The sequence below is a fragment of the Falco biarmicus genome, chromosome 4, assembly GCF_023638135.1.
Source record: "Falco biarmicus isolate bFalBia1 chromosome 4, bFalBia1.pri, whole genome shotgun sequence".
Classification (NCBI taxonomy): Eukaryota; Metazoa; Chordata; class Aves; order Falconiformes; family Falconidae; genus Falco; species Falco biarmicus.
The window spans coordinates 56,880,656-56,894,156 of NC_079291.1; the positions used below are offsets into that span (position 1 = coordinate 56,880,656).

The window sequence follows — 13,501 nt, forward strand, 5'->3', positions numbered from 1 at the left end:
AATTGTGGTACTGAGCATCACCCACTCCAGTGCCCAAGCAGACCAAGTAATACAAATGACTACAAAAAAAACTTTTTAAACAGATCTACATTTGCTCAATGTTAATTTTATGTAAGTTTTAACACAATACAAAATAACAAAAAGGCTTTTCTATCAACTTTAAGTGGAAAAAGCTTACAAGTGAGCACACAAAGGAAGTCTTCAAATGAATTAACCAGCCTGAATATTGGGAATACCATGCAGGAATCAAGTTTGTTTAGCTAGGCTGGGGGGAGGAGTGGGAATTCGTGAGGAAATGCTAAAACAAAACATATGGCACCAAGACTGAAGTCTAAACACTCAATTTAGTTCCCAAGCAGTTATGTTTTATAGAGTGTAACATTTTTCTTGAATGGGTTTTAAATAGTTAGGCAAATGAAACAGGCTGCAGCTAGCACATAAGACTCACAGGTAAAGATCAACACCACGCTTTAAAAAAATAAATAAATAAACCAAAAAAAGACTGCAATGTTATCATTGGACAAGAGCATCCCATTTCAGCCTGGTTTTTACACCCAAAAACTTTGATGGTACCTGGTGAGTACTTAAAGGCTGTTCTTTTTCAATGGCAGTGCTTTTTCAGTACATGAGATAACTGCTCAAGCACAAGATGGATGGATGGGTGACCACAGACATTTTGATACAATTTGGGGAAGCAGAAATCTTAGCTTTAACAAGTTCCTCTATACCTGCAAAAGACAAATTTCTCCCACACAGGTGTACATATGCTCACACATAGAGCTTGGAAAGAAGATGGCTGGAAATCTGAATATTCAACTCCAAAAGATGGCATTCACAGGCAAAGCCCAACTCAAAAAGCTACATGAACTGCAGTCATTAAAAAAACTAATCACTCAGTAAACGGTAACTTCAATTTTCAATTTAAGCTTCATTTCTGATGGGATAAGAAACTCCCACCACATCTGTTCATGCAGCCTGCACTGTCCTCATCGCTACGAAGGAATCTGTCAGGGGAAAAAGGGCACAGGAAAAGAGCAAGGGAGTACTCCCACCTCTAATTTATCTTCTGTTTCTGGCACAGACTGTTCACAGCAAAGAGGATGCTCCTAAATCAAACAGCCACAGCCAGCAGGGTTCCCATCTTTCCAAAAAAGTAGCAAAATGAGAATGACCCAGTTCCAACCAACTTTACTGCTACCAGCATTTCCAACAGGAATTATGAGATTCAAGGGAACCTACATGTGCAAGTATCTGATCAGCACAAGCAGCATAAGGTCAATTTTTTTTTTTCAGGCTTCAAAAAGGCAACTGCAATGATTTATATGCAATCCACGCTTAGAAGACCACCTCCACAACTACCAGCACACACTACATTTTTCTTTTTAGGTGAAAATTTAGATGTCCCCATAGGCGGTGCTCACCTGCAAAGACTATCGCTACTCTGGAGGTACATTTCATAGAAATACTTTATAAAATTGCTTCCTCTATCCCACCTCCTTTTTGACATGAAAGTCAGGTTCTGATCCTGAGCAAGGTTCCTTGATTCAGTGTACTGGAAATTATTTAAGCCTAAGGAGGCTACTCAGCAGTTATTAACACTAACCAAGCACAATAAACACCAGCATTAATCCATACCTTTATAATGGTATGAGTCACCCCCAGTGCTGAGTAATCCTTTTTTGTTTTAGTATTAGCCAGAACCAGGAAGGCAGTTTTACAGGAGAAGTTCTCCTTGCAGGTAGAAAACTTGCTCTTTCAGTTCCTGCACTGAAACGGTATGGAGCCACCCATGTCAAATAGAAGCCACATATGGCTATTTTCAGGCAAAACCAATACAAATTAAGGAATGAAACTACACATGGATTTCCTTTATTCTGGTGTGGAAAAAATAGCTGAGCTGGCAATCTACTGAATAGTGGACTCTGAATTTAAAGAGCAACAGTTTTCATCAGGAAACAAGTTAAATCCTTTAAAAGCACGGGTGCAAGGTTCATCTCCTTCCACACCAGGACGTCTCTTTGTTCGCCGCTGATAGACTTTTACAGCTCTACAGAAGTAAAGAGAGCTCAAGAAAAAAAAAATACAACCAAAAAAACCCTTGAGGTTTGCAGGAGACATGAAGCAGGAGGTAAGGCAGTCCAGTTCAGTTAAATGAGTGACATTTTGTCCCACAAATCATACATGTGCTAAGAAACCTACATCAAATATTCATCCAGGACACTAGCAGACACACCAATGTTTGGGGAGGGGGGCGGCGGCGGCGGGGGATGGGAAAGTTAAAAAGAGAAACCATATGTTTGCAATATACACGTTTCAGTCTACACTCCATGACACACCACAATGCCAACACAATCTCTCAGTGAGCAGGCGACATCCAGAACCTCGGTTTACAGAAGGACAGGGAAGAGAAAGAAATTAAAATACTTCTGATTTCTCCCCAAGTTGTCAGTTAACATGAGACAATGACACATCTCTGTGCTCCTTCTAATACTTTGAGGCTATAGGATGTGCATCTCCAGCAGCAAGTTCTCCTAAGAGCAGAAGTGCATTTACATTCCCTTTTGTTCCCATCCCACCCTGCTACAAAGAGGCAGATTGTCCATTCGCTCCCATCTTTGGGTACTCAAGCTCAAATCCTTGCTTTGTGCTACCAAAGAACCCCTTTGCAGACTTTCAAATGTAAAGAAAGAAAAAAAAATTAATTTCTTACACACAGAGATCCAGTTCCCTTTCCCCGGGAAAGGGGTGGCACGTTCTGCCCCTTCCTCCCTGCACCTTTATCTCCTGCTTCTCAAAGAGGCTGAACATCATCCTCCCCAGGGCGCATTTTCCAAAGGAGGTTTAAAAGGTTGATCTGTAAGATTACACCTTCCTGTCTTTACAGGGAGTTTGTTACCTTCCTAAAGCACTGCAGCTCCCACCGAGCAAAGGGAGAGGACAAAGCCTGATCCCACAGAGCAATAGGAATTTCCAACAAGGATTTCCACCACCACCCCCCAGCTTTAGTTCCTTCCTACTTTTAAACAATGCCAAGAATTTAATCTCTTAAAAGAGCATTTTCACAAACTCTCCCACCCTCCTTAACAGAAAACAAGTCTCCCCACGAGGCAGGGATGGGAGGCCTGGGCACGATAGCGCTACATCATTTATAAACTTCAAATAAGAGCACTCCACAAAGATTACTCTAAAAATTAACCTCCTTCCTAAAAGCCTTTGGCCAGGAGCCTGCCCTGCCGCCTCCTGCTTTATTTCGTGCCTCCGGAGAGCGAGACGGGAGGCACTGACCTTAGAGTCACCTGTGGCACCACCTCAGATGTGTCACATACTCGCCCTAGAGCAGTATATCCCTCTAACACACACCCCAACAAAATGGTTGAGACAGCCAATAAATCAGTACAGCGGGAGGCCTTTGGTAACTGTGCAGTTTGAAGTCAAGAGAGAGTGAGAAGGGGGAAAAAAAAAAATAAATCATTTAATGGAGAGAGCAAGGGCTGGGGCCTCGACCTGTGAGGACAATGAATGAAAATGCACAGCAGCAGCAAAAACCCAGGATAAAAGGCTTGTTCGGTGCCACTACAAAACCCTCCGTCCCCTGCGCGGACCAAAGCAACACGGGGCTCCCGAAGTGCTGAGAGGAGTCGTCCCCCGAAATGAATGGGGGTGCCCCAGAAAGGGAGAGCCCATGTCAGCAGCGGAGTTGGCTCCTGCAGACCACCTCATGCCCACCGCATCGAACCCGCCCGGTGACGGGCACAGAGGAGCCCCCACAGCGCGGACCCCCATCCCGCTCCGTGCCCGGCGTGAGGGTACCCGCGCCGCCCCCCCCCCCCAGACAGGGCCGGCAGAGGCTGGAGATGAGCCCCCTGCCAGGGGGTGCCCCCCAGCTACCCCAAGCCTCTGCTGGGGACGGGGCAGACCCGCACCCGCCGCTGCGGGTCCCGCACACGCGTGAGGAGGGGAGACCCCGCAACCCCCGCACCTCCGGCCAGGCTGCAGCCGCGGGGGCCCCCAGCCCCTCCCTGACCACGCACCCCCCACGGCGGGGGGACACGACCCGCACGCACCCCCCCTGGACCGGGGAGGGGGGCAGACACCCCGAGCACATACCTCCCTCGCGAAAAGGGGCAGACCCCCCCTCTGTCAAGCGGCCTCTTGGACCCTCACACCCCTGGGACAGGGGGCAGAGCCCCGCACAGCCTCCACACACACACACGTATCAACCCACTCAGCGGGGAGGGGTGGGGGTGGGGTGACAGTACCCCCCAGCTGAGGGGGGCCAGGCTGCCCACGGTGCCCTCGGCGGAGGGACACACACACGCCCCTCAGCGAGGGGGCGCCCCGCACCCCCCACCCGCCCCGCCGTGCGCACAGACAGCGGGTGGGGGCCGGGCGCCCCCGTCCCATCCCGCCGCGCCGGCCGCTCACCGATAACCTCCTGCAGCTCGTAGTCATCCTTGTTGATGGACCAGGGCAGCGCGCTGGGGTCCTCGGCCATGGCCGCGCCGCGCCCGCCGCCCGCCCGCCCTCCGCACCGCGAGGGGGAGTGCCACGCAGGAGCGAGGGAGCGGAGAGGCGCTGCGCTGCCCCGTGCGGCCCGGCTGCCCCGACCCCCAGCCAAGACCCCGCCGGCAGCGGCACCCGCAGCCCCGCCGCCTCCGCCGCCGCCTGCCGCTACCACCGGCCAAACTTTGCCTGCTCCCTCCACCTGCCCATGCCCAGAGCGCCCTGACGTCACCCGCGCACGCCGCCGCGCGCACGCCCCGCCCTCCACCGCAGGGCGCCGCCCGCCGCCATCTTGAGCGTGGCGCGCCGCCGCAGCCGCCGCCGCCACACCACCACAGTTTATTTGACTGCCGTCACCGGTCTTGGGGGATGGGTCGGTACGGAGCGCTGCCGAAAGCAGGACGGCTAAAGGGAGAGCCCTTAAGGAAGGGAAAGGGAAGGGCGGGGATGCCACACACAAGATGGCGGCTGCCCACATCTTCCCCTCCCTCAGCCAGGAGGCGGGAGGGGCTGCTGGCCTAAGACCTTTTGCGGGCTGCAATTGGCTGCCAACGGCTGAACCCGCAGCACCCATTGGCGGGGTAACTTGTCAATCGCATCGTGTCCTTCTCCAGGGTCCCTTCGCCTGAGAGGCCTGCGGTCGGGGCCGGGAGCGAAGGCCGGGGAGCGGCGGGAAGAGGCGGCCGGGGCTGCGCCTGCCGTGAGGGGTGTCCCAGCCCGGCGGGAGGCAAGTGGCCCCGGGCGCGGTGTGCCAGCAGCCCTTCTCCCAAACGTGGTGACAGCTGGCCGCTGTGGCAGCCTTGGAATGTGCGCTGGACACATTGGAACCCACCGGACAGAAGGGTGGAAAGCGATGGCGCAGCCTCGTGTGGATTTGGTCCAGGAGGGACGTTTTAATCCCGAGGCGAAGAGGGCCAAACCACTGCCACCCGTCTCCGTTTCCCTACTGACCACGGCCCTGTGGTGAGCAGGTGTGGAGCCCAGCCCAGGCGCTTCAGGGATCCACATTCCGTGTTTAAAAATAGTTCCCGGGGTTATGATGGGTATGGAGGGATCGGGAGGTCGGGTTTTCTCCTCACTGCCTCTGAAGATGAGCAATTCTCCGGTTTCCCAGCTGCTGAATGCTTCTGCTTGCTCCACACTGTAAATTCAACACTCCTGGGGTATGTCCAACACCCTTATCCTATGGGTCACAGCCCACAAGTTTGTAGCTGGAGCTTTGTTGATTTGGATGCATTCAGAAGTACATCGGGTGGTCAGGGGAGGGGAGGAAATCCGATTAAAAGAGTAAGGAATGTGAGGCTAACTGGTACCATGAACCCATGAGGGATGCTGTTAAAGTGTTTGCAGTTTGGGGATCTGATCGTTTTTTCCAACATAAAAAGAGATGAAATGGTGCATCTCTCACTGTCACCCAGCACGATAGTAACCATCAGGAAAGCTGACTGGGAAGCTCTTCATCAGGTTTCATTCCTCTTTGTCAGTCACTATTCTTCTTGTAGCTCAATGTCAGGCACTACTGTGACTCAAAGAACATCAGTTATACATATTTTTAGCTTATTAGGACAAATTCCTGAGATGCCTCTGATGAACTAGGCTTTGTAGAGGGCCAGTGTACCCTGCCAAATGCATCCTCTGAGTTCTGAGTCCAGTATTTCACTTGTGCTACCTAACACAGGACACTAACTCCCTCCTCCTACTCTTTTTTTTTTTTTTTTTTTTTTTTTTTTTTGTCCTACAGAAGCAAGAGGCCCACAGTCCCATCTCGCTTGCTGCGCTGCAGGCACTGAACAACGATGGTCTCTGTCATAAGGCAGAGCTTTCAACTGAAAAGCTGTTTGTTTTTCCTGCTTGTCTGTGTTAAACATTCCTCTGCTGAGCGATTTTTAATATTTGCTAAATATGCTTTAATTACTGCTCAGAACTGTCTCTGTGATCTTATAACCATGTTATAAAAGGAGTTTATACAGCAATTAAAAACAGGTTTTACCCCAGAGCATGCACTTGGGTAGCCAGCGTCATATTTCTGATAGCTAACAGCATTTTAAAAATGGATCTGAGCCAGGCATCAACAACAAAGAAAGACTTATATATGCTTAATTTTACCACAGTGTTTTTTAAATCAGAACCATATTTTTAATTCTCTTATTTTGGACCAAAAATCCTCCCCCTGAAGACAATGCTAAAACTCTATTGATTTAGATCAGTAGGGCAGGATTAGGTCCACAATGAGCCTTGTTCTTTAAGAATTAGCACAGACTTTGATCTAAATTAAAATTTAACAAGTGCACTGACAAGACCACCAGCAGCCACATGAACATACACAGATGAATGCTGTATTTTAGTTTTCCAGCTCTGCCATGAAAAATGCACTTCCACATTTTTAAGCCAAAATCTCTCATTCACATAGAATCCAGGTCCCACAAATTTTGTATTATTTTTTAAATGAAATCAGCATTTTGGGGCCCTCAAAAGACAGGCATTGCTGTTGCATTCATTCATTCAGCATGTTGGTTTAACCTGCATCTGTTGAGGGATGAAAAAATGGAGTTTCCACAAAGGTCTTAATCCTTAGTCCACTTCAGATCTCCAAGCAGCATCTTCTCCTTTTTCATTGTTAATATTCTGCTTATGCTACTCTTCCCAATTTGCTTTATTTTGTCTAGTTTGTGTAGGTTGTAAGCTCATCAGGGCAGAGGTGATGCCTGTATTTATAAAACAGCCTATGAAGTAGTGCTGCTGAATCCAGTGGTTTGTTGTAATAATAAGAAGTTTTAGTAGAAATCTGAAGTGGAAAAGCAGTTTCCTCATGCATCCACTTCCGCTGTGGACCAGGCTTTACAGGAGACTGAGAAGTGGAAAAAATCCAAATGTCTTTCAAGTAGGAAGGCTGCAATCTGAGAAAGTCTCAGAGCTGGGTTTCCCCTGATTTTTGACTTCCAGGAAAACACCACAGTGATTAGAGCAGGCGGTGCCCTCCTCCCATTGATTTTGCTGCAAAGTAAAGGCTTTCTTCTGGCACCTGCAAGCACAACAGGCACACGATCCATGCACAAAATGCTTTCATTCTTATAAGGTACATGGTTTCCTGCCTTTGTGGGCCAACTGCTGATTACTGGGTGCTGTCCAGCTCTTTACCCTTTTTTTTCCCCATTCATGTAATATTGGCTATCATAGAACTGATGTTTAATACATAGATTGGTGATTCTAATCCTCAGTACACAGATGATACTAGCTTTAGTGCCTGTAAAGGATCCTTGACGGTTGATATATTTTATCATCATCGCTAGTGTGAACATAAACTTCACTTACACTTGGGTTGTACAAAACTAGTCTAAACTCTAGTTTGCATATTGAGGCACTGCAGATTTCATCTTTCTATTCACATAGAATAATTTTCTTCTTGTTATAGTTCAAGGCAAAGTTGCTTTTTTGGAACAGCCACACAGAAGCATTTGCTGACACAGTTCAGTAGTGTTTGAGGCCATGGCATTTGTTGCTGCGTTTCTAGTTAAAGGCTTTTTAAGGCATCATAAACTGCTGTTTGTAAGTGACTATGCATTAGCTACCATGATTCTTGCCAGCAATAGCAGTTAATGTGCTTATTGAACTGCTTGGTACGGCCATGGTTTGCTAAAGCGAGGGGGAGCCCAACAATGCCTGTCTTATTGCATTTAGAATAGGGCCAAGCGCATGTCGGCAAGTGGAATGCCTGCCCTTGTTTCACTGCAAAATTTGCCCGCTATTCTTGCTTTATGGAAACACTTCCAGATTTATTGAAGGGACCTTACTCTATCAAACAGCAGCTGATTATTTAACAAAGTACAAGGCAATTTCCTCTCCAGCTGACTTTATCTCTGGGGATTTCTCCTGGCAGCTTTACTTTGGGTTTTGAGAAATAAGGCAAGGACCATGCCATGGAGGAAGGAGGAGTGATTTAAAACCCTCCAACTGGGGTAAGTTTTTAATAACAGTTGTTTTCAAAACATAAGCCAAATGCCAGTCTAAACCACACCAGCAGGTTTTTGTAAGTGATCCTGTGTACTACCATGTATCTCCGCCCCGTCATTGAGTGCAGGCGTGCTAAGTCATTTAAATTCACCTTTGAGGTCACTTTGAAGTCAAGTAGCTGAAGGCCCGGTTTTAACAGGTGAATTCTGGTTCTCACAGCATGTTTACTGAAACCAGCTTTCGCTCTGCAAACACACTTCTTATCCCATCACCACTGCCCCTCAACAGAAATGTTGTGCTGTTCTCTTACTTCCTCCACTGAAAATATCCCCTGATTTTAAGCTCCAGGGAACAAGTGAAGAGCTTAGGATCAAGACATGTTTTTTCTTTTTACTCTTTTCTTCTAAGTTTATGATTTTTTAGTGTACAAACTGAAAGCCAGTTAACCCTCTCTGTAACAAACTATAGCTGCTGCCTCCTTCAAATCTAATATAAAATCAGTGCTAGGTTTAGAAAATAATTATAACAAGATCTTGATTACCACATACCTGAACCAGAGTTTAGTAATCAGCTCTTGATCTGCTCTGGTTTACAATAATGCTTTCTTCATACTGCTTTGTCTTTACAGAAGCTGATGAAAGACACTTCACATGCCCACACCTCCTTTCGCCCTGGGAATGTCAAAGCTTCTAAGGACAGAAAAGTTTTCCCACTGGCCTTTTCTGTGGAGGGTAAATCTCCATTATGAAGCATTTCTAAGCAGCTGAGCAGGACAGAGGGGTTGAGAATGTGTTTCAGAGCCTTTTCACTCATTGCTGAAAGCGCAAAATAAGCCTGATGCAAGCATCCAGACCCTGACAGACAAGCAGGTACACCTGGCCTGACTCCTCTTTTGCAGTTGGTGCAGGGTGGCCAAGGACTGTTGGTTCCATTACGCAAAGCTTTGTGTGTGTATTCAAGACCATTTTGGACTCTTTATTGTTACACAAAACTCTCCTAGAAAAATATTCAGTCAGCACATAACTCCTGACAGAAATCAGTTTAGCAATGCCAGAGAAGATCCTGTTGCAGCAGGGAAGGCCCAAGTGTCCCTGGGTACTTAAATCTCCTGAGGGATGGCCATGGCAGGACTGAACACAGAAAGCAGCTTTTGGAGGAAACATTGCTTCTCTCAAGGTGGTACAGCATGGGTACTCTGTCATCTGGGAGTGCATGGGCCCAGTTTACAGCTGGCAAACTTTGAAGAAATAAAACATCTTGTGTGACATTACAGTGAAGCAACATGAATTCTCTTAAAAGGCAATGAGAAGAGAAACCCTAGGAATAGAAAGATAGGATTGAATAAGGTTTTGTTCACTTCTTGCTATCTGGGAATAAGATTTGTGAGGGAATATTGTTCTTATCCTTATAAACGGCCAATATCTTCTTGAACCCAGGTAAGCTGAGGCCAGGCGAGGTTAGTGGTTCACATTAGCAGATTCTAATGACATGAGTTTACAATAATAGTGTAATAGTTCAGTGTAACAGTGACTCATAGCTTATTACGATGGCAATAGGAATGTATAGAGATCTCATCTGAAAAAAAATCTATTTGGATAGTTCACATCCTTTCCTTCCTTACTCATGAATTCCTGTGTCATTGACTGCTGGCTGCTAAAAATAGGATCCTTTTTGTGTATCTAAAGTAAAGGAAAACCTAGAATGAGAGACAGTAGGAGACAACCAAGGTCTTTACATACAGAGCCTTCAGGAAATATTTGTAATGAAAGCCCTCCAAGAGTGCAGGAATGTTTTTAAAAGATGGGAACAATCTAAGTGTAAGAAGATATTCTGCCGGGGAAAGTGGAGAAGAGTTAATGAATCACACCAGCTCCCAGCTTTGGTATTTTGCACCATGGGGATGAGAAGATTCCTCTCTCTATTAGGTATACTACCAAGCTACAGTTTCATCTTAGAGAAGCTGTTCCAGTTCAGCAGCAGGAGAGCAAGCTTCAGGGAACAGGCCAGGAGCAGCCCTGTGGGCTGATGAGGAGCCAGAGAGGAGCCACAAGAGGAAACTAGGAGTTGCTTGAAGTTGTACAAATCTCTGAAGGACAGCAGTAGGAAAGGAGAACCAGGAAGACACAAGTAAGGTATCTGCAAATTAAATGGATTACCACCACCACCCCTGTGAAAAATTAAAAAACCCACATGGCACCTCTGAAACAAACCACTGAAGTGTGAAATCATACGGCAGGGAAAGCTGTCACACAGAATCAGAAATTGATGTAATAGAGAAAAATTGACTGCTGCATAATTTGTGCAGATTGCTAGCTGAGAGAGAGAGATCCATAGCTCCTAAGGGCTTAGCTGTGGGCACTGTCTGGCAAAAGGTGTGGAAAGCAAAATTTCATAGTTGGTAATTCTACGTGTACTGAATGCTTCCTCTTCAATACCAAACAATTAAAATCGATGACAGGATGCTAGGTAACAAAAGAAAATGACTGATCAATATGCATGTCTTGGAGCTGAAGAAAAACCCGTCTGCCGAGAGCAGCATGCTGATGAGGCGAGATTTCTGAGAGCCCAAATAGAAAATCTTAAAAGCTTCCATTCCTGATGCTCAATAAAACAATGCAGCTAAGCAGATGCCAGATGCAGTGCTAGGAGAGCTTAAGTCACCAAGGAGGCTAAATAATAACTGTTAGGAAAAACAGGGAATATTCATTTTTAGACTAAATAGCTTTACAGTAAAAAATGTGATGCTTCTCTTCTTTGCCTTTCTTTCTAAAGAGCTCAAAAGCCCTTTACTGATACTGAAAAATAATGTTCTTTGTATACTCATGTGAGGTTTTAGAGATGCTGAGGCACTGACATTTTAAGGCCAATGTCCATTTTAGTCTTCAGCTCAAAGCAGTTTAAATCTCATTTCCATGTATATTTCCGTTGGGGGTGTCTGCCAAGTGCTGCCAAAAATCAAACACTAATCTTTGATGATTCAGTAGTTTTAAGTCAGTCACCTGATTTCTTAATACTTCCAGAAATGTTGTTGTAAAGCAGTCCGCAGGGTCTGCCATGGCTCCAGCAGGGCAGGGAATGACACATGGACCTTCGGGTTCACTTACCCAGTTTTCCCCTCCTGAATGGTATTTTTTGTTTCTGAGGCAGCAGATTGTAAACTGGCACAGAAGCAGTTAAGCACCTAAGGAATTGTGGCTTTTACATTTCGTTCTGCTGACACAAACAGAAGGCGAACATAACTGAATATTAGAGCCAGAAAAATGCTGCAAAAACTTTGTGAAAGTTCACTTCATCGTAACCCCCACATTTGGCTGACCATATTTCCCGTGAGTCCATCCTTTTTCTAACTGCAGCCTCCTCAACAGTGGATAAAGGTCTCTTTCTTAGCCTCCTGACTTTGATTTCGTTAATAAACCAGGCAAGATTCGTAGTGTTGTTCTCACTGTACTTGGAGCAAGGATTCTCCTCCTGGTCCTGCACCGTCTTGCCGGCTGCTTCCTCCACAGAGCCCTCCTGCACCCTCAGCACAGGTGAAACGAGCAGCCACCCACCTTACGAGCCAGCAGGACCCACTGAACCTTTCCCCCACAGGCTGGCACCCAGCCTGGAGCACTCCTTTGCCCTTTCCCCACGTGGTAGGGCTGAGAGCTGTACGAAATCTGCCTGGTCCAGGAAGAATCTGGATGCTTGGCTGTTGAGGAAACCCTGGCACGTTCCTCCCAGTGTGGCTGTGCTACCAGCCATCTGCCACCTGCCTTCTCACCCGGGGGGGGCCACGTTTGCTAGAAAGGGAAGGCTTGAAAGTGCAGCACAGAGCAACCATGCTGTCCTCGGGCTCAGCTCCAGACACTGCACTGCAGGGCAGCAGGAAGGCGGGTGTGAAACAAGAGGAGGAAAAAAGTTCCAAGCAACCTTTTGTAAAAAGACGTGTTTCACGGACAGTGACATCGTTCCCTCCTTCCAGGCCTGCCCCACCAGACCCCAACTTAGGAATCGGCGACATTGGAATTAAGGCCCCTCTGCTGGCTGCCAGCCAGGAGAAACTCCAGGTGCAGCTCATGAAATGTTCATGCTCTGAACTGAAGGGATGCATCCCACACAGCACAGGACAGCAGTTCACAGCTGCTGGTGCATCACAACATGCCCTGGTAGAAACCATCTTACCCAGCTGAGAGAGAAGAAACCACTGGCTGGTGGGCACAGACTGCCCCAACCTCTGCCACTGTGCGATCAGCTTTGTCAGCTGAAGCCAGGTTCTGCTACAGGAACAGAAAATGTGTTGTTTGTAAATCAGACCTCACAACAGCTTAAAACTTAAATACACCTTCAATTAATTAAACCTTTGCAGAGCAGCTCAGCTCCGGAGTGGATACAATATTCATTCTCCTGCCTGCATATTTTGCTACAAAATAAACAAGTTTTCCAGGCCAGGCTCCATACTGCTTGTCTAGGAGTTTGATTGGGTTTAAAGTAATCTCAGAATCCTACTGGGGATCAGCTGAACCAAAAATTATTATAACGTAGCACTTAAGAGAAAATTACCTTTTAGCGAACTATTTGTACACAGCACATGTCTGGTAAAACCTCAACAGGTCTGACAGAGGTGCTTTTTAATAAGCTCTATTAACATGCTTTCCAGTAATGTGAAACTTGTGGGGTTTGTTTCTTTTTATTGCCTTATTACAATATGTTTCCAGAATGCTCAAACAACATTTTTCCCAGCCATTTTTTATACATAATTGCATTTTCTTCCGTGTCCTAATTTTCTTCCTGTAAATGTGCCCTCTGCACCAATCAGTGCCTCAATGGTGATAAAGCAACTCTTCTCGTGTCAGTGTAATGAAGAACAGAATTTGATCCATCGAGGGGCAATATTTCATCTCTCACCCTCCACCCTTGAAGCTTAGAACATTCGGCAGTGGTTACTGAATTTCACCAGGTAAATGCTGTCCTCCAGTAAACGAGGAAATGGCACCGATGTTCCTGCATCAAAGTGAAATGGAGGACCGGGAATATTTCTTTAGCACAAGAGGAATGACAGCTAGGA

The 13,501-nt window shown here is 46.7% G+C and overlaps 1 protein-coding gene and 1 long non-coding RNA gene across 4 annotated transcripts in view; one reads left to right on the forward strand and one right to left on the reverse strand.

Annotated features, from left to right (window-relative positions):
* The window catches only part of OXSR1 (oxidative stress responsive kinase 1), a 93,627-nt gene extending 88,923 nt beyond the window's left edge, over window positions 1-4,704 (reverse strand). Inside the window, exon 1 of the mRNA XM_056336287.1 lies at window positions 4,426-4,704. Coding sequence (XP_056192262.1) covers window positions 4,426-4,495 — 70 coding nt within the window. The 5' untranslated portion in view covers window positions 4,496-4,704. The remainder of the gene's footprint in view (window positions 1-4,425) is intronic.
* A 262-nt stretch (window positions 4,705-4,966) lies between these two features.
* Window positions 4,967-11,884, forward strand: LOC130147334 (uncharacterized). 3 transcript variants are annotated; one of them, XR_008821190.1, is made up of 4 exons: window positions 4,967-5,666; window positions 6,245-7,579; window positions 8,381-8,459; window positions 9,083-11,884. It is a non-coding gene; the product is annotated as an uncharacterized LOC130147334 (long non-coding RNA). The 3 variants fall into 3 exon arrangements; XR_008821193.1 differs by having other exon boundaries at window positions 5,056-5,666; window positions 6,245-6,302; XR_008821192.1 differs by lacking the exon at window positions 6,245-7,579 and having other exon boundaries at window positions 5,064-5,666.
* The last annotated feature ends 1,617 nt before the right edge of the window (window positions 11,885-13,501 follow it).